The 19909-nt window shown below is 56.1% G+C and overlaps 3 protein-coding genes across 7 annotated transcripts; 2 read left to right on the top strand and 1 right to left on the bottom strand.

Moving 5' to 3' along the window:
• The first annotated feature begins 11 nt into the window (after positions 1 to 11).
• On the top strand, positions 12 to 4961 carry PINLYP (phospholipase A2 inhibitor and LY6/PLAUR domain containing). The gene is made up of 6 exons (XM_060651334.3): positions 12 to 546; positions 927 to 1073; positions 2054 to 2170; positions 4006 to 4158; positions 4379 to 4522; positions 4704 to 4961. The coding sequence occupies exons 2-6, from the start codon at positions 1004 to 1006 to the stop codon at positions 4856 to 4858; spliced, it is 639 nt and encodes a 212-aa protein (XP_060507317.1). The 5' UTR covers positions 12 to 546; positions 927 to 1003; the 3' UTR covers positions 4859 to 4961.
• Positions 4962 to 7408: 2447 nt separating this feature from the next.
• Positions 7409 to 15347, bottom strand: IRGQ (immunity related GTPase Q). Of its 3 annotated transcripts, XM_078438357.2 has the most exons (4): positions 15081 to 15195; positions 14248 to 14779; positions 11625 to 13021; positions 7409 to 11581 (listed from the first exon to the last, which is right to left on the bottom strand). In XM_078438357.2, the coding sequence occupies exons 2-3, from the start codon at positions 14775 to 14777 to the stop codon at positions 11662 to 11664; spliced, it is 1890 nt and encodes a 629-aa protein (XP_078294483.1). In that variant the 5' UTR covers positions 14778 to 14779; positions 15081 to 15195; the 3' UTR covers positions 7409 to 11581; positions 11625 to 11661. The 3 variants fall into 3 exon arrangements, with proteins under 3 accessions (XP_078294483.1, XP_060507310.1, XP_060507311.1); XM_060651327.3 differs by lacking the exon at positions 15081 to 15195 and adding an exon at positions 15230 to 15347 and having other exon boundaries at positions 7409 to 13021; XM_060651328.3 differs by having other exon boundaries at positions 7409 to 13021.
• Positions 15310 to 18470, top strand: ZNF576 (zinc finger protein 576). Of its 3 annotated transcripts, none has more exons than XM_060651338.2 (3): positions 15310 to 15424; positions 16210 to 16310; positions 17738 to 18470. In XM_060651338.2, exons 2-3 carry the CDS (start codon positions 16226 to 16228, stop codon positions 18163 to 18165), a joined length of 513 nt encoding a protein of 170 aa, XP_060507321.1. In that variant the 5' UTR covers positions 15310 to 15424; positions 16210 to 16225; the 3' UTR covers positions 18166 to 18470. The 3 variants fall into 3 exon arrangements, with proteins under 3 accessions (XP_060507321.1, XP_060507322.1, XP_060507320.1); XM_060651339.2 differs by lacking the exon at positions 15310 to 15424 and adding an exon at positions 15432 to 15742; XM_060651337.2 differs by lacking the exon at positions 15310 to 15424 and adding an exon at positions 15432 to 15985.
• The last annotated feature ends 1439 nt before the right edge of the window (positions 18471 to 19909 follow it).

The following is a 19909-nucleotide window of genomic DNA, read 5'->3' as shown; positions in this document are numbered from 1 at the left end:
AGTCACCGCCCAAACCGAAGGCTTAGAAATCTAGAGGGCGCAAACCTGAGTCGATTTTCTTAGGGAGTCTGGAGCCTACCTCAGCGGGCTCCTCTCCACCAGTTCCTGCGGTTACGCTCTTCCCTGCTACCCTCACACCATGCGCGCGCGCGCGCACACACACACACACACACACGCGAACAAAATCTCCGATCTCTCCAGGGTTATGCCCGAGGCCAAGAGAGAGTGCGTCAAGGACCTACATAAGACACAAAGCACGCATTCAAACCAGATCCACACACGGAGCCTAGAGTGCTTCCACCCATGCCTCAGTTTTCCAATATGTGACCTGTGGGCATCTGTCGCCTACCACACCCGCCCCTGACCGCTGACAGGCATCCCTCTGTTTGGTCCCTGTGAGACCTAGGGGTGCAGCCCCAGGCAGGATCAGAGCTGGGGACAGCCCAAACACAAGACAGGGAATATGAGCCAAGCACACGAAGAAGGAAGAGAAACAGGGCGCCCAGGCCCCCGCAGAACGAGCCGGGACATGCTGGGCGCTCCCAGGTAGGGCCTCGCCCACGCTGGGTAACTCCTTGGAAAGAGAGAGAAGAGAGGGGATCTCAGTCCTCCTAGCAGCCACTCTACACCTACAGGAAATCAAGTGACCCAACTCTGACCTTGGGCTTCAGGCCAGAAAAAAAAAAAGGCGGGGGGGGGGGGGTGGGGGGGTGGGGAGAAGGGCCATGAGAATGTGAGAAAACAGGAAAGTGACCTTCTGGGTCCTGATGGAAGAGGGGGCTAGAAGCCCAGATTCCTGGGGTCCCTGTGGAGCAGGGGGCTGAGCATGAAATGCCCATGTCCCTTTTGAATTCTGGTTCCATATCCCCAACCCAGAGCCACGAAGGCCCGCCCTGAGATCTTACCTCAGCTATTTCTCACCCCAGGGTGAAGGTGGATACAGACCCGCCCCTCCTCAGTTCCCTATAAGGGCTGGGGACCCAGGACTGCAGGTTCACTCATCATGAGGGCTTCCATGAAACCGGGGACCTTCTTGCTGGCCTTCACTCTGCTCTGCACCCTCCTAGGTCTGGGTAAGTGAGAAGGGGTGTGGACCATGAGGACCGTGAGAGAGAGCACTCAGCACGGTCCTTGAGGGGGAGAGTGGAGGTGTCCTGGGAATGCAGACTCATGGTGAAGGCAGAGGCTAAAGGAAGAGAAAGCCTGGGGCCCCAAAGGAGAAGCTCATGTGGTCGACTCCCTGGGGGAGCTTGGGGGGGCTCCGAATCCTCTATCCCCCCCCCCCCCAGGCAGGGCCTTGAAATAAGACATATGAATCTAGGAAATTGGATGAGAGCATGATTAGAAATGGAAATCTAAAAAAAAAAAAAAAAAAAAAAACATGGGAAGAAGGCATGGAGGACAGACTTCCTTTGTCCCTGGACTCTACAGAATTCAGACCCCCAGCCCCTCCTCCCTTAGATTCAGGAGTTCTAACAAGCCCCACCTTTCCCAGGACCCAGGTAGGTGTCTGGGCCCCGAGTTGTGTCTTCTTTTAGGACCAAGGAGTCCATGCCCTCAGCCCTCCTGGTCCTGACTCTCCCTTCTTGATCTGGGATGAAGACCCCAGCCTCGGGTTCCCCTGCCTGAGCTCCTGCCACCTCCAAGACCTACATCTGGTCTTGCGTCCAAGAAACAGCTGGACCTGAAGCTTCCCAAAGCCCATGGAAACCTTCGCCAGGATCCCTCCCTGTCCCCGAGCTTTCTCAGGAGTCCCTAGCATCCCAAGTCCCCAGCCTTATAATTAGGTAAACAGGCTCCCTGGTGGAGTCGCTTCCCGCCCGTGGAAGCAGCTTTGCTGGCATCACCACCGCGTCCCAGCCAGAGCAGTGGACATTTCCCTGGACAGCGGTCAGTGCCCCACCCATGAGCAATTAGAGAGACACCTGTCCCTCCTCCCTCAGGACTCCAAACCCGGTCCCCTGTGCCTCCATCTCCCTCTGGACTCGGAAGTCAAACCCGTGCTCCGCTGACCACACCCCTCATGACTACAGCCTGGCTCTCTACACCGCAGGGTGCCCACTGAGCTGTGAAGTGTGCAGGGGCTCCGGGCCCACGTGCAGCGGAAAAATGAAGGCTTGCGAGGCCGGCAAGGACGCATGCGTGGTCGTGGTGGGGGAGTCCTGCACAAGTATGACAGCCTGGCGTCCCGCCCTGGGGAGGGGGTTGTGCCTTCAAGGGTAGAAGATAGCGCCACATCAGGGAGGGACCGTCACGGTCACGGTTCTGGTGGTGGGAGGTCAGGGAAGAGGGAAAGACTGTCTTGAGGTGGTGGGTGGAAAAAAGCGAAGTCAATGGGATGATGGGAGCCATTGTTGTCAGGGATTTCTGAAAAGGGGACTCTCCAAAATATTAGACGGTGGGTGGGGGGCAGATATAGAGACTTTCTTAGGCAGGAGGGGGTGAGGAAAGGAAAGGACACAGGGGAACAGAACTGGTGAGGGGTAAGTAATAGGCAGGAGGTAGAATGGAAGGGGAGGGGGAATCGAAGAGAAGAGGCTGGGGTGGGTCTGGAAGAATGTGATCAGGTTGACCGCTTTGGGTGAGAGGGAGGAACCGTCCAAAATACCAGGGGATGGCTGGGGTGGTGCGGGCTGGAAGGGACCATTCCTTTTTTTTCTTTCTTTCCTTCTTCTTCTTCTTCTTCTTCTTCTTCTTCTTCTTCTTCTTCTTCTTCTTCTTTTAATGTCTATTTACCTTTGAGAGAGAAAGAGACAGAGCACGAGCGGGGGAGGGACAGAGAGAGAGGGAGACACAGAATCCGAAGCAGGCTCCAGGCTCTGAACTGTCAGCACAGAGCCCGACAGGGGCTTGAACTCACCAACCGTGAGATCATGACCTGAGCTGAAGTGGGAATCTTAACCGACTGAGCCACCCAGGCACCTGGGAAAGGGACCATTCCTGACGGGAGGAGGTGATATGACACCAAGGTAGAGGAAGAGACATAAAAGGGACCGTGCCAGGCAGGAGAGGAAAGATAACCCTGAAGTATGGAGCAAATCGTCAGGAAGAAAGGTAGAGATAGAGAGCCGGAGGCAGATGGGTGACATGGGAGAAGGCATGACTTTAATGGAAGCGACCGTCCCAGACCTGAGGAAGGTTGGGGAGAAGGGGAGCGATGGAGTGTTGATTCAAAGCTGAGGAGAGAGGATGGGGCTGGGGCAGGAGATGAAGGCCGCCAGGAGGGTAGGAAGAAGCCACCCCGACCGGTGTGGGGTGTGCGTGTAAGGAGGGTGAGACAGAGGGTGGTGGCGTTGGCAGGTGGGCCAAAGGACCCGAAGGGCTTGAAGAGACCACCCCAGGCATACACGAGGGAGATCAGACCCTGAGGTTGGAGGGAGAGGAAGGTGGGAAAAGCCCTTCGGGGGTGAAGAGGAAAATCCTTGGATTTGAATGGAAGAGACCACCACACGGTGGGGAGGGGGAAGGCCACGAAGACTGGAAGAGACCACTGCAGGCAAGGCTGGGGGTAGCCAGGGAGGGAGGCGAGAGACCACTTTAGAGGATATGGGTGTTGCAGGGTAGGGGTTGGGCGGCCTCCCAGGGTTTGTTGGAAGGGATTTGGAAGGTGGGAGGGAGGGCGAAGGTGAAGAGGACTGGAAGAGACAGTTTCACACAAGCATGGGGGTAGCCAAAGACGCTTTGGGGCAGGGACCCTTGGAGGATGGCAGAATGGGGCTGGGCGGAAGGGCCCAAGTCAGGCTTGGCAGTGGGGAGCTGAAAGAGACCCTCCAGGCTGGGGGCTAGGATAATGGGGCGGCGGGGGGGCGGGGGGGGGGGGGGCGTCACCTAATAAACGACTCCAGACCAGATCCCAGGTAGCTCAAGGGGCATGGCTTTGGGGCGCCGGAAGAGACCACTCTAGGCAGTGGCGGGGGTTGGGAGAGACCCCGAGGCCGGGGTCCACGCCAGAGCGGGGTCAGCGGGCGCTGCCGGAGCCCTCCCTTCCTGTCCCGCATCCTTCAGAGGGCCGCCACGCGGTGAACACCTACAAGGCCTGCATGAAGTACAGCGACTGCTACTCGGGATTCGTGTCCACCACGATGGGCCCCAAGGACTACATGGTGTCCAACACGCGCTGCTGCCAGAGCGACGGCTGCAACCAGGGCTCGGTGCCCCGTAAGTGCCAGCCCCGCATCGGGAGTCGCTTCCAGCTCGCCCCAAGAGCCCGCGGTGTGTGCTCTGCCCCTCATCGGGGCAACTTGCTTGCTGCGACCCTGTTTCCTTACGGCCAAATGCAGTGTCCGTCATCCATTGGCAACCCGTGTTCCGAGGGGTGTTGTGAGGTGAGGGAAGGGTTGAGTCGTCCCCCTGCTTCTCACGCGCCACTCATCCCCAGCTCCCCAGAACAATCGTACGGAGAACGGCCTCCAGTGCCCGGCCTGCATCGCGCCCTTTCAGGAGACATGCCCCGGGACCCAGGCAGCCCGCTGCGTTGGCCAGGAAACCCACTGCGTCTACTTCGCTGGCAACGTGCAGGCCGGTGAGGGGAACCCGGATCTCTAGAGGGGGCAGGGGCCCCAGAACTGGAGGCCCATACTTCCAGGCTCTAGGGGAGATAGTGGCTCCAGGTTACTGGGTGAGGACAGGGGTGGGGGAGGGAGGACGGGGTCATGAGGAAGGAGGAGTTAGGGGCCGACTCCATTCTGAAACCCCCTTCCCAGGTCTCATCACCCCCAAATTTGCCACTCGGGGCTGTGCTACGGAGAGTGCCTGCTTCGCCAAGGCCGGGGCGCAGGTGCCTTCAGCCTCTTATCTGTACTTCCTCCGCCGAGCAGACTGCCTTCCAGCCCGCCAGGCCCCTAGCAGGGCGGAGTAAAGAGCTGAGGATTATGTGGCTTGAAGTCTCCCTTTGCCCTCAGTCTACACCTGCCCATGTGCCTATAAATTAAACAGGTTAACAAAGCAAGCCCGAGTTCTTGTGATGTGATGCATCTCAGGAAGCGAGGGTGCAGAAAGCAGGGGTCTTAACCCTTGCAAACCCTCTCTTTGCAAGGAAGGGAGAGAAGATCCCACCATTTATTACAGGATTCCTCCCCGCTGGGCCCCTGTGCAGTGTTCTCCGTGCTGTACCTCATTTCATAACCCCAACGACTGTGTGAACTTGATATTACTATCCCCATTTTACAGATGAACAAACTGAGGCACGGGTTGTGTGGCCATTTGTTTTGGGGCAAACCTCTAGGGAGGGTCAGACCCCAGAGTCCATGATCACCTCTCCTGATTAACCCTCTCCCTCTTTTTGCCCGTTTTCATATCTGCAAAACGTGGGTATTAATAGTAATAACCTCATTGGGTTGTTGCATCAAATGAAAGAAAAGCAAAAAAAGCACTTAGTGCAGTGCCTGGCACCTTTATGACAATGTCGGTTCTGGAAACGATACATCTGTAAGTAATAATCATCGGAACAGCTGCTTCTTAATGAGTGCCCATTACCTGGAAGGTGCTAAGCATTGTCATCAATCAGTATGCTGCAGTAACACGCAAGTCCCTAATTTCAGTGGTTTAAAGCAACCAAGTTGTATTAGTCGACTAATGCTGGAGTAACGCTGTGTAACAAACCATCCCCAAACCGAGCCATAAACAACAAGCATTCTTCTTGCTGAGGGTTTGTGGGTGGCTGGGGTAGCTCTGCTTCTGGCCGTGTATTAGCTGGTTTGGCTCCAGTTGGGGAGGATTCAAATTCTGGGATCAATGGCTCCCTGGCTAACGCTCTGACAGCAGGCACAGGAGCACAGTAACCAAGTGCATTAAAAGCCCCTGCTGAGGTCAGGTGTGCTAACATTCCACTGATTGAAGGCAATCCTGTGGTCAAAGCCAACATCAACCAGGCAAGGAGGTGTACTACCCTTCCGGTGGGAGGGAGAAGAGTAGGATTTGTCGAACAAGTCCCCACTCACAAATAGTCGCTTCCCCCCGACCCTCCATGTCTAGCACTGTCCACGGGGTGTTCTGCTCGTGGTAATCATAGAGCATCCTCCAGCTCGAGCGTTGCTGATTTCTGTGCACCGGAAAAGTCTCACACGGGTGATTAAATGCCGTGACCCAGAAATGACTTGACACAACTCATGGGATGGAGCTAATCACATGGCCCCCAAGCCCCACGGGGGGCTAGGAAGTCGCTCCCCAGTGTGGACATATCTTGTAAAAGGCACGAAGCTGCCACGGCCCCCTAGCAGGTGTTTCTCATTTTCTCTTCATAAAGACTCCCTGTGATATAGGGACTGTTATTCTCGGCCCTGTTTTCAGAAGAATCTGAGGCTCAGACGCGGGATGTTACACGCAACTACAAAGTGGCAGAGCTTAAGATTTGATCACCGGGTCGTGTTGAGGGGGAGAAGGGACCACAGCACAGAGGGAACAGGCCCGCATCGGTGATCTTTGGCTGTATCTTTTTTTTTTTTAATTTTTTTTTTCAACGTTTTTTATTTATTTTTGGGACAGAGACAGAGCATGAACGGGGGAGGGGCAGAGAGAGAGGGAGACACAGAATCGGAAACAGGCTCCAGGCTCCGAGCCATCAGCCCAGAGCCCGACGCGGGGCTCGAACTCACAGACCGCGAGATCGTGACCTGGCTGAAGTCGGACGCTCAACCGACTGCGCCACCCAGGCGCCCCTTTGGCTGTATCTTTATACATCGAACCACTCCAAAACTTCGTTGCTTTGAACAATCACCTTTTATTTAGCTCATGATTCTGCAATTTGGTCTGGGATCAGCTGGGTGGTTCTTCTGCTGGGTGCGGCTCCTGTCGGCTTGGCAGCTCGGTTTCGGAGGGTTGGCTGGCTGGCGGTGGGGGTGTCAAGGCTGACTGGGTCACCTGGCCTCTACTCACCCAGCAGGTTAGCCTGGACTTGGTGTCCCAGTGGTGGAAGGGATTCCAAGGGCGGTGAGAGAGGAACCCCTGTATGTGAGCCCTTTCTAAGCCCCTGCTTTATCGCGTTTGCTGTTGTTCCTGTGGTTAGGCAAAACACACGGCCAGGTTTCGAGTCAGGAGAACGGACTCTGCAAGGACACAGCTACAGAGAAGCTGAACAAATTGGAGGCATTAATGGGCCGAGCTGCTTCCAGAGCTAGGATGCTTTACCGTCACAAGCTCCTAAGGTCTAAATGTCGTTTTTCCACCTCCATTCTCCTCTCCCCCACTCCCAGGGTGGCAAAACTCAGGCACAGGAGTCTTTGGGTTCCAGCTCAAGGGGTTCTTTCCCATACAGACCTTCACCATCCCTCCTCTCCCAGGGCTCAGGAGTCCCCACCCTTGGTCCCTTTCTCCGTCAGACCCAGTACTATCTCCAGCCCCTTCCTCAGACCCAAGCAAAATCCCAAGCATCTTCCTACCCCTTCAAACCCTCAAAGGAGAGACAACACAGTGGGATTTCTACTCGTCTTTATTCACTCCTGCAAGAAAGCACCACAGGCCAACCACACCCTTGATTAGCCCTCCATGGTTCCCCACCCCAATGGATACAAGTGCCTTCATCATAACCCAGAAATATCTGAAACTCAGCTAAGGTGATGAGATTGTCTCCAAGTTTTTTGTTTTGTGCCTCTTCTGCTTCTGGCAATGGCAACGCCAAGACTCAGCATACATTTCCTTGAATTCTTGCCTTCAAGGATCTTCCAGCCAGAAGTAGGATGCAGACACGCCCAACGGGGAGCCAGCAATCAGTTCTCAAGGGAGTCTTAGTCTTTTCTGCTTGGATGCTACCTGGGACACATGCCTCACTGGCCACCTTATGCCTCCCACCCAAAGTCATAATTTAAAAGACAACCACCCTCCAGATTAGTCACGACGCCCAACCCGTGGCGATACACGATGATACAGACACAATCAGCACTCCCCGACAGAGACACAGGCAAACGGAATTGGGTCTTGCTTCCTCAGATAGGATCTCTGGCACGATCCCCATTGGCATGGGGGCAGAGGGAGTTTGGAGTAGCGAGGCACAGGGCAGAGGTGTCAGGTGAGAGTGGCACAAAGAGGACACTCTGTGAGCAAAGACATTCTGGGTGTGAGACAGGCGCCTAGACTAGAGTCGGCTCAGCCTGGGGCTGGAGGCATGGACCAGACTCACATTTGAGCTCCCAGTGGGCCAGGCTTCTCCAGAGGGCTGCAGTAGGCTGACATGTGTGTGTGTGCACATCTGTACACACACTATTCTTAGTTACCCCGTGAGGTAGATGCCACTTGCTCAGGGACTTGCCCAAGGTCACCCCAATGTCAGCAGGGCTGTCTGACCCTGGAGCTATGCTAATGGGATTTCCTGGGATAATGCAAGTGTTCCAGGTCATGTGGCTACTGAACACAGGAAACGGGGTTCGTGGCACTGAGAAAGCAAGTTTTAGATTTCATTTACTTTTCATTAAAAATTGATACACGTCTCCGTTGCTGGAAGACCGTTCAGTATCAGTGGGACAACTTGGGGACGTGGATCCATTTCTCCAACAACACATTTTAGGAAAGCTAAACAGAACTATTTCTGATGAAAATTTCTGAACGAGATGTGCTGGAAGTGTAAAATACCAGATTTCAAAGGCAGCATAAAAGGATGTAAAATGTGTCTTTCTTTTCTATATGGACTACATGTTGAAATCATATTTTGGATATACTGGGTTAAGTAAAACATATTCTCAGTAGTTTGACCCTGTCTCCTTTTACCTTCCCTTTTTTTTTTTTTTTTTAAATTTTTTAACATTTATTTTTGAGAGAGAGAGAGAGAGAGAGAGACACCCAGACCCAGAATCCGAAGCAGGCTCCAGGCTCTGAGCTGTCAGCACAGAGCCCATGTGGGGCTTGAACTCACAAACTGTGAGATCATGACCTGAGCTGAAGTCAGATACTTAACCGACTAAGCCACTCAGGCATCCCTCCTTTTACCTTTCTAATGTGGCTGCCAGACAATTTCAAATGATCGATGTGGCTCACACCGTTTCTATAGGACAGCACTGCTTTCCTCTCCTGCGTTCCCACGGCTGGCATGTGAGACTGAGAGACAGTGTGGTATTGGAGATTACAGACCGGAAGCCATTCAGTATCTCATCTCGGCCAGGCCATCTCAACTTTTTTTTTTTTTAATGTTTCTTTTTGAGACAGACAGCGTGAGCAGGAGAGGGGCAGAGAGAGAGAGAATCCCACACGGTCTCCCGCTATCAGTGCAGAGCCTGATGCGGGGGCTGAACTCACGAACCATGAGTTCATGACCTGAGCCGAAATCAAGAGTCGGACGCTCAACTGACTGAGCCAGCCAGGCGCCCCACGGCCATCTCAACGTTGGTGGGACAAACTGTGTCACTGGGAGGGGTTCAAGCTGGACATGGAGATACCACCTCCCAAGTGTCTACCCCTCGGAGTGGTCACCCTTGTCTCCCGCCGTCAAAGGAGATAAGATCTTGGAAGTATTTATGGTTCTCGTTAGGCCCTTCCATTTCACAGATGGGAAAATAAAGCACCGGTCCAAGTCACCCAGAGCGACAGTGGCAAAGCCGGGCCTGCATTCCAGGTCCCCTGATCTCAGACAGGAGCTTTCTCTCCCATCAGATACTTGTTTCTCTTTCTCCCCACCCGGTTCGTTGTCCCTGTCCTGTGGCAAGAGGCTGACAATCTACACCCAGGTCTGCCATGGATTAATGAATTAAAATAAATATTTACAAGCACCTGCTGTGTGTCAAGCACTCTTCTGGGTACTGGGGTTACAGAAGAGAACAGGACAGGCAAGAGGATCATAGCCATTAAATAGGTAAATAAATAAATAAATAAATAAGGTAATTTTGTTACAGTAATAATTGCTTCAAGGGAAATATCTACTGGCCGAGATGAGTAATGGGGGAGTGAGGGCTACTTCAGTTACAGTGGTCAGGGAAGGCCTCTCTGAGGGGACATCTGAGCTGAGACTCGCTAGACAAAAAGGAACCAGTCATGGGAAGATCTGGGGGCAGAGCATTCTAGGCAGAAAGAAGAGCAAATGCAAAGGTCCTGGGGTAGGACCCAATGTGGCCCACCCAGGCACTGCAAGGAAGATCACGCTGGCTGGGAGATGGGGGAGGGGCAGGGAGTTCGAATAGGCAGGGGCCAGACCACATAGGACCTTCCTGTGTGCTGTTGGGCCTAGAGTCTGCTCTCCCTGGGCTCTGCTCTTCCCCCTTCTCATAAAAGAGATTCTATTGAATGGACTCTCAGGTCCCCCCCTTCTGTTTTTTGACACTGAAGAACTGTGACCTGTGGCATCTTTTCTACCCATGGTTGGCAGTCTAGAACATAGCCAGGCACTGTGGTTTCTGCCTTTGCTTCACTCACGGCGCACTCTCACGGTCTGGAACACGACCCTAGCTGTTCTGTGGGCCTCTTGCTCTCTGCGGCACTCTGTGTACTCCAGAAGGCAGACCTCTTGGGGACACCTGAGGTAGCCAACACAGAAGTGTCTGGGTTAGTGCAGCACTATGGCTGCTTTAGCCCAAAAAGGCAGGAGTACAAAATACCAAGGCCAGAAAGAGTTAGGTTTAGTGACAGAAGAAATCAAGACCAAAAAGAGATAGAAACCGCTAGAGGAGGGAGGGACAAAGTTAGAGACTCCCCAAAGACCCCCTGAATCACTCCACACCTATAAAATGGGGGCACTCATATCCCTTTCCCAGTCAAACTCACACAGAGAAAGGCAATTGCTGGGATCCAAATCCCTAAGGGATTTGTGGGAGAGACCTCTGAGGTCTCTGCCCTTCCACACCCAGAAGGCCTCATTCCCAGTCTCTGGCTACCCGCAGGCCCCACCATGCCCAGACCTCCTGCCTCCCCCTCTTCATTTTTGTGGGACCATCCTCCCCACAACAGCTGGGAAAGGAATCTGGGTCACCAGGCCCCTAGAACAACAAATATTAGATATCTATTCCCCAAGAGCTGTTCTCCAGCTCTTTCGCACACCCCCCCCCCTCCCCTGCCCCGGCCCTGTTCCCCTCTGTAGATGGAGACCTCCCACCACCAAGGAATTAGAAACCAAGGTCAACCGCCCTCTTGGGAGCCAGGAGTGTGAGACCCCCAATGAAGATTCCACGCCACTGCCTCTTGAGGAGCTGGGAGGCTGGATGCAGACCCATTTCCTCCAGGAAGCCTAGAGGATCCAAAGATTCCAGCTCCCGGGGGTACCCGGACCCCGTCCTCCATACTGGAATCTCTATTGGGGTAGAGACCAGGCTTTCACCTCTTCTCTCCCCAGGGGGCTAGATGACCAACAGACCCGGTTTCCTTTCCCTTGAAGACCATGATATAACCCCTTCTAGGAGGCCGACCCCTCAGTTTCCTTCAGGCCACAGTCTGGTGTCATGCCCTGTAGTCTCCAGGGAAACCATGGGCTCTGTCCCCCAGACTCTATTCCCCTTCAGGACCCAGGAATTCGGGTGACTACAAGCCACACATCCCAATCAGTAGTCAGAGCCCCCATCCCCTTCAAGCATCCGGGACTCTGAGCGGTGGCCCCCAGCTCCCTTACCCCAGTGGCCGAGACATCCCAGGCCAGAGCCTGTACCCCTAACCCCCCTCCCTCTAACCGGGACTTGGGAGTCCTCAGCTCCTGGCGGGGGCCAAGCAGCTGGGACGCTGGGAGCCCGGAAGCCCCGGCCCTCATCCCACCCCTCACTGCGCGGGCACATGGGGTGCCAGCACCGCCTCGGCATCGGCCTGCATCTCGTTGAGGGCCTGCAGCAGGACGCCGTGCGCCGCGCGGTAACCCAGGCCGCCGGTGGCCGCCGCCCCGCCCGCGGGCCACAGGAAGGAGAGCGCGCCCAGCGCCGCGCCCCCGGCGGTGCCCTCGCCGGCCCACGCGCCCAGCCTCGCCTCCACTTCGGCGCGCGTCACCGGGCCCGGGAAGCGCGTCCGCTCCGCCAGCTCCCCAGGGGCCAGGCCTAGCGCGCGCTCGCGTCGAGCCAGCGCCGCGGGTTCGAGCCCCAGCGCCCGCCGCCACTCCGCCAGCTGACCCCGCAGAAGCGCCACGTCGCACGCCCAGCCTAGCCCGGGTATGGGCGCCGCCGCCGCCGCCAGGCTAGCCAGCAGGGCCGGACGCCACGCCCCGGCCCGCAGCGCCGCGGCCTTCATCCGGGCCCCGTGGGGAGACGCGGGCGGCAGCGCCAGCAGCAGCGCCCCCGCCTGGGCGGGCGGCAGCGCGCGCCGCAGCCACTCGCAGAGCCCGGGGAGTCCGCCGGGCCGCAGGGGGAACACAGGTGGCGGTGCCTCCTCCAGCACCTCCCACGTCTCATCCTCGGGGCTCAGTGCGGCCGCACGCTCTGAGTCCCCACTGCCCGATTTCTTCGCGCCGCCGCCAACACGTGGCAAACTCTCGCTGCCTGCTTTCTCTGGACCTTCCCCGCTGCCTGCTTTCTCTGAACCTTCCCCGCTACCTTTCTGCAATCCAGCGCCACGTTTCTCCCTTCCCTCACCGCGTGCATTCTTCAACTCCCCTCCGCCAGCGTTCTCTAAGCTCTCGCTGCTGGGCTTCTCTGCCTTTCCCTCTTCCTCGGGATACTCTGGATCCTCGCCCTCGCCGTCGGTTCGCACGCAGACCAGCGGTGCATCTGGCAGCACCAAGGGCCGAACCTGAGCCCAGTCCTTCTCAGTGGGCGCTCCCGGGGTGACGAGGATGAGGGCGTCGTAGTGGGTGGGATGGGGGGCGGCAGCAATGCCCGCGGAGCCCAGAGGCACATTCCAGAGCACCACATTGGGACGCTCCGGGGCCGGGTAGGGTGTGGGCCCCGCGGGCATGAAAACAGGCTCCGCATCTGGATCGCCGGGATCCAACCCTAAGAGCGTGTTCAGCACAAGGCTCACATTAGCCGTGCCGGCCACGGCCAGGTCCAGCCGCGCGCTGCCCAGCCGCTCCAGGCCAGCGCGAACCCACGACAGTGCCGCCTCCAGGCCACCGGTCTCAAAGGCCTCCCGCACAGCCTCCAGCTCTGCTGCACCCAGGACCTCGAAGCCATCCTGAGCCGGTGGCAGGAGCCTGAGGGGACAGGAAGACAGAGGATAAAGGGCAGAAGAGGATCTAAACGCAAGAGAGCTGAGTTCTGGGGACAGGACTAGGCTACGAAGACGAGGGGTGGAGTTTTCCCCGAATAATCTCTGAAAGAAGAGGGAGCAGGAAAGGGAGGGGCCAGACTGATGGTACAGCACAAAGAAACCAGGGCTTAAAGCAGGGATGGGGCGGGTTGGTTGAGATCAGGTTTCCAAAAGAGCCTAAAAAGGGGAACCTGCTAAATCATCCCCTGGATTCAGTCTTGAGGCTGGGGGCGGGGCAAGGGGGCCTTTTCCAAGGGATCTGCAGGATTAAGAAAGGCCAAGCAAAACTCACAGAAGGTGGAGCTCGGGCCAAGACAGACCTGCAACTGTATTGTGGACTAAAGGAAAGCGGAGTACTTGTCGACAGGAGCAAGGTCACCAGGGCACTCTTTGCTGAGACTAGGTGTAAAGAGGGGAGTAAGAGCCAATGACGGGGAAAGCTTCACATACTAGTGCTCATCAAGGAGATGTGGCTAAGGTAAAAAAAAAAAAAAATGAGCACCGAGCCTCAGTTTGACTATGAAATAGGTGGTGGCCAGGGGTTGGGGGGAAAAAATCAGGAGGTAGGCAGCAAGTGGGCACAGAAACATGATGGGGTTATTGAAAGGAAGTGGGAGAGCTAACCCAGAAATAACAAGGCTCACTGAAGGTGTGGACTGGTATAGCTTGACGACCAAGCTGATGGTGTGGAGGATGAGGAGTGCTGGAAAGAGTGAACCCTTGGGTAAAATTTTCGCGGGGATCGCAAGCTTGTGTGCTGAATGAGCCCTCCTTCAAACTTTTGCCGGGGCGGGGGTGGGGGGGGGGGCGTTGCTATTTGGGTGTTAGTTCCTCTCCGAAAATTCTCACTGGGGCAGGGCTTGTGACCTCAGAACGCTCACAGGAGGCTGAACCTGGAGAACAGGTCTGAACCTCTAGCTGACCCTTGGATGGGGCGGGGCCTAGAAGACAGGAAAGGGTCCAGCACTCAGCACTGGCTTGGGGTAGAGCCTCGGTGACCGCAAAACCTGCAATGAGGGGCGGGACCTGGACGAGAGAACTGGCCCTCCCGCAGCTATCCGTTCAAGGCCTGCCCCAAACTCGCTGGGGGTGGGATCTCGCGGATCTCAAAGAACGTCTTCTGGGTCTAAAGGACCCGGTCTCCAACCCACCGGGAAACTCCTCGCTTACCTCTGCAACACCTCCGCCTGGCTCTGCAGCGCCACCCGCAGGCGCTCCAATTCCTTACAGTCATCTCGGCTGCCGCAGTCCGCCGGCAGCACGAAGAGAGCCGCGGTCCCCAACCCCGCGCTGTTCAGCAGGGCCGCTGTCTGATCCCGGGCCTGGTCTTCATTTTGTGAATCCCCAGGACGGAGGTTCCGCACAGCCAACAGCGGGGTCCCACGGGCCAGGGCGGCCCGCGCCGCCTCTCCCAGCGCTGGGGCCAAGGGCTCCCCATTCCCCTCGGGGTCGGGCAGGACCAGTACCAGCACATTGGCCTCCGCCGCCCAGGGCCCCGGCGCTGCGGGTGGGCAGCTCAGCTCGCCCAGGAAGAGGCCGGGGCCCGCCGCTCGCAGGCTGGGGATCCCTGAGTACGGCCGTCCCTCGGGGATCTCTATCGTCTCCACATTCCTGTCGCACAGCGCTGCAATCAGAGCGGACTTTCCAGAGCCCGGAGGCCCCAGGAACAAGGCGGTCACGTCGCCCCGCGGCGGTGGCATAACTGGAAAGCAAAAGGGTGGGGCGGACACGGGTCAGGGAGTACCCAGCTTTTTCCTTTCCCAGTCATCCCACTCTGGTGTCAGACTTCAGTCCTTCACCCCGTCCCCTTCCATTCTTGGGTGTCACTCCCAGGGAGAAATCCGGCGCGCAGGCCCTATCTATTCCCCAGGGATCCGGGCGTCTTGTCCGCCCTTTTTCTGGATACATTTTATCTTTCTGTTTCAAAGATCCGGCCTCCAGCCCCTCCTCCCTCAGACACAAAGATGTTTTTATCCCCCGCTCCTCCCTTCCAAATCACTAACCGGGCAAAAAGCCGGCACACCCGAAAGCACAGCTGGCGGCGGCTGATCAGCCGCTGAGAAGCCCCGCCCCTAGAGTCCGGCGGACGGAGGCCGAAGAGGTGAGAGCGCCCGGATTTGGGAACGTCCCGACACGTTCCAGGGGCTCTTACCTGACGTCAGTCCTTTAAGGAGGGGGTGTGTCTTGGAAGCGCGACCTCAGGGATACGGCCCTTCGCGGCGCCTGCGCAAAGCAACAGACGTACGTCCGCTCCTCAGCTCCTGCCGCCCGCGGGGCTCGGAACAATGAGGGAACCAGAGCGCCTGCGCTCCATGAGCACCTAGCCACACGTGCGCCAGAAGCTGAGGTCTGTACGGCAAGGGTGTCATGTCACGTCATCATAACGCACTCCAGTGCAGAGAAGGACCCCTCCCGTTACTCTGAGGACCCGGTTGGCGCGACTGCATCACTGCCGGATGGCATCCGGCATCTCGGCTTGGAGAGGCTCCTCAGGCGAAAGGGCATGGAAGCCACTGGGACCTTGAGCCTCGGTGGGCCCTACCCCGCTTCCCTCCGGGTGGCGGCGCTGTGACGAGCGACGGACCGGCGCAACGAAAGGCAGCCCTCTGCTGCCCGGAGAAAAGCAGAGGCCTGGGCTACCCGCCTCGGGAGGAGGGACCCGAGGGCAGTGCTCGGGGGCAGCGGGACGCCGCGGTTGAAGGCGCGCGTGGGCGGCGGGGGCTCAGGGTGGAAGGAGTTACAGGATGTCAGAGAAAGATGCCTCCGGGGAAGAGGCGAGCTAAAGCCTGGATGCCACTACCTGCCTCAAGACACGTGGGAGACGGGGGCGAGGCTGGTGTCAAAGATCCAGGGTTCCGTGCCCTGAGTTCAGGGAATTAGTTTGATGTAGGTCATAGGTCGCACACAGGTGAGAAGGCTCGAAGGGGTGTCACAGACCTAGGGAGTCGAATCTTTTGGGAGGGCTGAAACTTCTCTAGGGCAGAGCTCCATTAGGTTACAGTTCAAGAAGATGGTATCTTACCGGGGCAAGAGAGCCCGTCAAAGGTCATAGGCTTAGCGGCCCTTTAACGCTGTAGACAGATGAGCGACTTCACTTGATTTACTGTTGTCATGCGTGCTACTCTTGACCAGAGGGATCCCAGCCACTATGGAGGACCCGCATCCCGAAGAGACCATGGAGCAGCAGGATTCGTCCAAGGAGAGGAGTCCCCGCAGTCCAGGAGGCGACGTGTGTGAGTGCTGCTGGCCAGAGGAGGGTGGGGTGCAGGGGCTGAGGCTCCTAAAAGGATTTGCGTAGCATCTCAATGTCCAAGGCGTTACAAGGACTTGCCTGCTGGGGAGGGGCTGTAATAAATGGTTTCTGAGCTGCCCCACCGGGAACCGCCACACTCCACCCTTACTCTTATTCTGCTCAGATGTACCCACTCTGATCTGTCCATGTTAGCTTCAAGGGGCCACAGTTCAGAGGGACAGAGTAGCATCCGGAGGGGCTTGGGGTGGGAGATGTGACTGGGAAAGGGCAGAGACTGAGAGGAAGCCCAAGGTTCCAGTCCCAACTGGCCCCCAGACTCAGTGTGACTTGGGCCTGGGTTTCCCAGTCTGTCACAAGAGGCTGCGGCTACTCCGGTGACTCGGCTGTTGTTATGGGGATTAGCGGCAGAGAAAGGGAAGGTTTGATGTTAACCAAGGTAGCCAGTTCGACAGAATGGTGGCAACAGCTTCTGCTGAATGCTTATTACATGCTAGGCGTGTTCTAGGAGTTAAACCGTCATTATCTCAGTCCTCCAGACAGACCCTTTGAACTCGGTTAAGTATTACTTTCGGGTGAGGGAATTGAGGCAAAGAGATTGTCGGTAACAATGAGCCGCCACCCTGTCAAGGCCCCCCAGCCAAAGACCACCAGGAACACGCCTACAGTTGAACAAGTTGGTTTATTGCTAATAGCGCTAAGGAAGCACACGCACCCTGGGGCACTGTGAAGGCTTCTCAGTAAGAGTTAGGATTTATCCTAGGGTTGGGGCTTTGTGGTAGGTGATTTGGGGAAGGGTTCAAGGAAGGGTTTTGCTGCGGGTTGGATGTTGCCAGTAAGCAGAGGCAAAAGACAGGTTGGCAATCTTAAATCTTCTCTGGGAGGGAGGTACGAAGGCCCCGGCTGCTCTTCCCTTTCTCAGCACCAGTAACTGCAAACCACTGTGTAGCACTGTTCTAAGCACTTTATATAGAGTAATTTATTTACTCCTCCCGACCACCCAGTGAGGTAGATTCTGATAGGGTCGTTACTCCATTTTCCAGATGAGGAAACTATTGTATTTGTCTAGGAAGAGGTAGATCCGGGATTCGATTCCAGGCAGTTTCGCTCCAGGGGCTGTGCTCACGGCTCTGTTGGAAGGGCAGACCCCCGGGGTTCCAGTTCTGACTCCAGGGGTTCATTTCATACCTAGCCTCATGACTGTAGGCGGGTTGCCTCACCTTTTTGAGCCTCAGTCTGCTCATCCATAAAACAGGCCCAGTAATAGTTTGTCTGGACCACTGTCCAGCCCTGGCATAGAGCCTGGCACGTGGTAAGCACTGAATGTGAATTGTTGGCATGACTCTGGGGCTTGGGAGAGGTCCTGGTGACTCTTGCTGGCTTCCCCCGACCTCTCCCCACGTCCCTCAGGCCACCTGGGGGCCCCGCAGTGCACCCGCTGCCTCATCACCTTCGCCGATTCCAAGTTCCAGGAGCGTCACATGAAGCGGGAGCACCCAGCGGACTTCGTGGCCCAGAAGCTGCAGGGGGCCCTCTTCATCTGCTTCACCTGTGCCCGCTCCTTCCCCTCCTCCAAGGCCCTGATCGCCCATCAGCGTGGCCACGGTCCAGCCACCAGGCCCTCCGTGCCAGTTGCACCCGCCGCTGCCCCGCCCACCTTCCCCTGTCCTGACTGTGGCAAGACCTTTGGGCAGGCTGCTTCTCTGAGGCGGCACCGCCAGGCGCATGAGACCCGCACCCCTCCTGGCCCCTTCGCCTGCACTGAGTGTGGTCAGGACTTTGCCCAGGAGGCTGGGCTGCATCAACACTACATCCGGCATGCCCGGGGGGAGCTCTGAGTGAAGGTTAAGCCCTCTCTAGGGCAGTGGGGGTTCTGTGGCTGCTGGAACCCACCTCTGGTATAGGATGGGGGCCTTGCAAGGATTTGCTTCCCTCCCGGGACAGGCAAAGGACTTCTGATAAATAGGACCCAGAAGATTCTCATCTAGAGCTTCAGTCTTTGGAGGACACAAAGGCCTTCAGGGATACAGTGAAATTAGACAATAGTGAAATCTTTTGTTTTAAAAAAAAAAGGAAGCAAAAGGGAAAATTGTTGTATCTCCCTCATTCCCAATTAAATAGTTTGAAATCACAAGTAGCTACAGATTGTGTAATCCCCTTTAATTCTTCCCAGATGGATGCCATGGGCCATAGGAACAAGTGCCCCCAGATTTGTGCCTGAATGGGGGAGGGGAAGGCGAGGTGTTGTGACGTGCAGCAACGTGGGCCTTTGGGGATGGGGCAGCCAAGTTGGGAGCTGTGTTCTGAGTCGTGTAGGGGTTGCAATCAAGTTCTTATCTCCTCCCACTCCACCCCCCATCAGTCTTTCCCACTCAGAGGGGCCACGGTATTGGGTGGATTCAGGTGCACACACACAAACACACACCCCGATAATTTATTGCCCACTTAAGTAATTTTATGTACCATTCTGGTCTTAGAGTATTTTTTTCTGGGTGTAGGTGAGATGACATGAATAAAATAACAAATAGTATCTAAAAACAGAAAAGGTCTGTATTGAAATATCTAAACAAGGAACTCTGGCCTTTGAGCAGATATTCCCAGAAAATATAAGGGCACAGGGAGGGGGGAGCTCAGGTCAGAGCTGGCCTGGCCCTGCAGGGAATCTGGTTTGGAATCAAACAGAGATACCTTCTGTTTCCTGTTGTATTTGGCCAACATTGGGAGAGTTCCCATTAAGATCCTATTTTCAGCTCTTGAAAGGCCTAACCCTGTGGAGTGTCCCTCCAGGGCACTGCTGAATGTGGTCAGGACTCTGGGTGACCTGCCCTGCCCTTAGAGTCAATGGCCGGTGCCCTGCATGCAATAATTATAGACCCTATTCGAACTGATGGATGTTTTTAAAACCCACAGCGGGGACACGGTAGAGACTGATAGCTGTCCCCCAATTTTTAGCTACGTACATGGTAGCTACAAACACAATTTCCCAAAGTCCCTTGCAGCTGGGTGTGGCCCTGTGACCCAGGTTCTTTCCTGGGTAGAGTTCTCAAGCTTCAGAGAGGGACACGCCTTTCCTGTACCTTTCCGCCTGGAGTGTGGACACGGTACCCAACCACCTAGGACCATGGTAGAGCAGCAAGACAGCAGAAGCCTGCGTCGCTTGTTGACTCCACAGAACGGAGTCCTCATCCTCGCGCTAGGAGATCCACTTCCATACTACCATGTAAGAGAGAAATAAACCTCTATCTTGTTTAAGTCACCATTATTTTTGGTCTCCGTCACAGGCAGCGTAACTTACAGGCTGTGTGCAGCATAGAACAGCAGATCTGAGTCGTTGCGACAGAGGCCGTATGGCCCACAAAGCCTAAAATAGTAAAGGGCCATCTGGCCCTTTATAATGGAAGTTTGCTGACCTCTTGTCTAAGTGATGAGACATACAATCTACTCTGAGCCTGGAAACCGGGATTCCCACCCTGGGAAATACTACCTCTAGTAGGGGACTGTGTGTGTGTGTGTGTGTGTGTGTGTGTGTGTATTTGTTTGTACAAGATTCGTGCAGGGCTAGCTAGCCTGGATCTCTTTGCT

This window comes from Panthera onca, chromosome E2 (genome assembly GCF_046562875.1).
Source record: "Panthera onca isolate mPanOnc1 chromosome E2, mPanOnc1 haplotype 2, whole genome shotgun sequence".
In the NCBI taxonomy this organism is placed as follows: Eukaryota; Metazoa; Chordata; class Mammalia; order Carnivora; family Felidae; genus Panthera; species Panthera onca.
The sequence above is the reverse complement of the archived record's forward strand: the minus strand, read 5'-3'. Positions and strand labels throughout refer to the sequence as shown.

Coding starts and splice junctions, on each gene's coding strand:
- IRGQ (XM_060651327.3), bottom strand. CDS start 14,777: ATGCCACCGCCGCGGGGCGACGTGACCGCCTTGTTCCTGGGGCCTCCG. Junction 13,022..14,247: donor CAGGCGGAGGTGTTGCAGAG/GTAAGCGAGGAG, acceptor CTGTCCCCTCAG/GCTCCTGCCACCGGCTCAGG.
- PINLYP (XM_060651334.3), top strand. CDS start 1,004: ATGAGGGCTTCCATGAAACCGGGGACCTTCTTGCTGGCCTTCACTCTG. Junction 1,074..2,053: donor CTGCACCCTCCTAGGTCTGG/GTAAGTGAGAAG, acceptor TCTACACCGCAG/GGTGCCCACTGAGCTGTGAA. Junction 4,159..4,378: donor CAACCAGGGCTCGGTGCCCC/GTAAGTGCCAGC, acceptor ACTCATCCCCAG/CTCCCCAGAACAATCGTACG.
- ZNF576 (XM_060651338.2), top strand. CDS start 16,226: ATGGAGGACCCGCATCCCGAAGAGACCATGGAGCAGCAGGATTCGTCC. Junction 16,311..17,737: donor CAGTCCAGGAGGCGACGTGT/GTGAGTGCTGCT, acceptor CACGTCCCTCAG/GCCACCTGGGGGCCCCGCAG.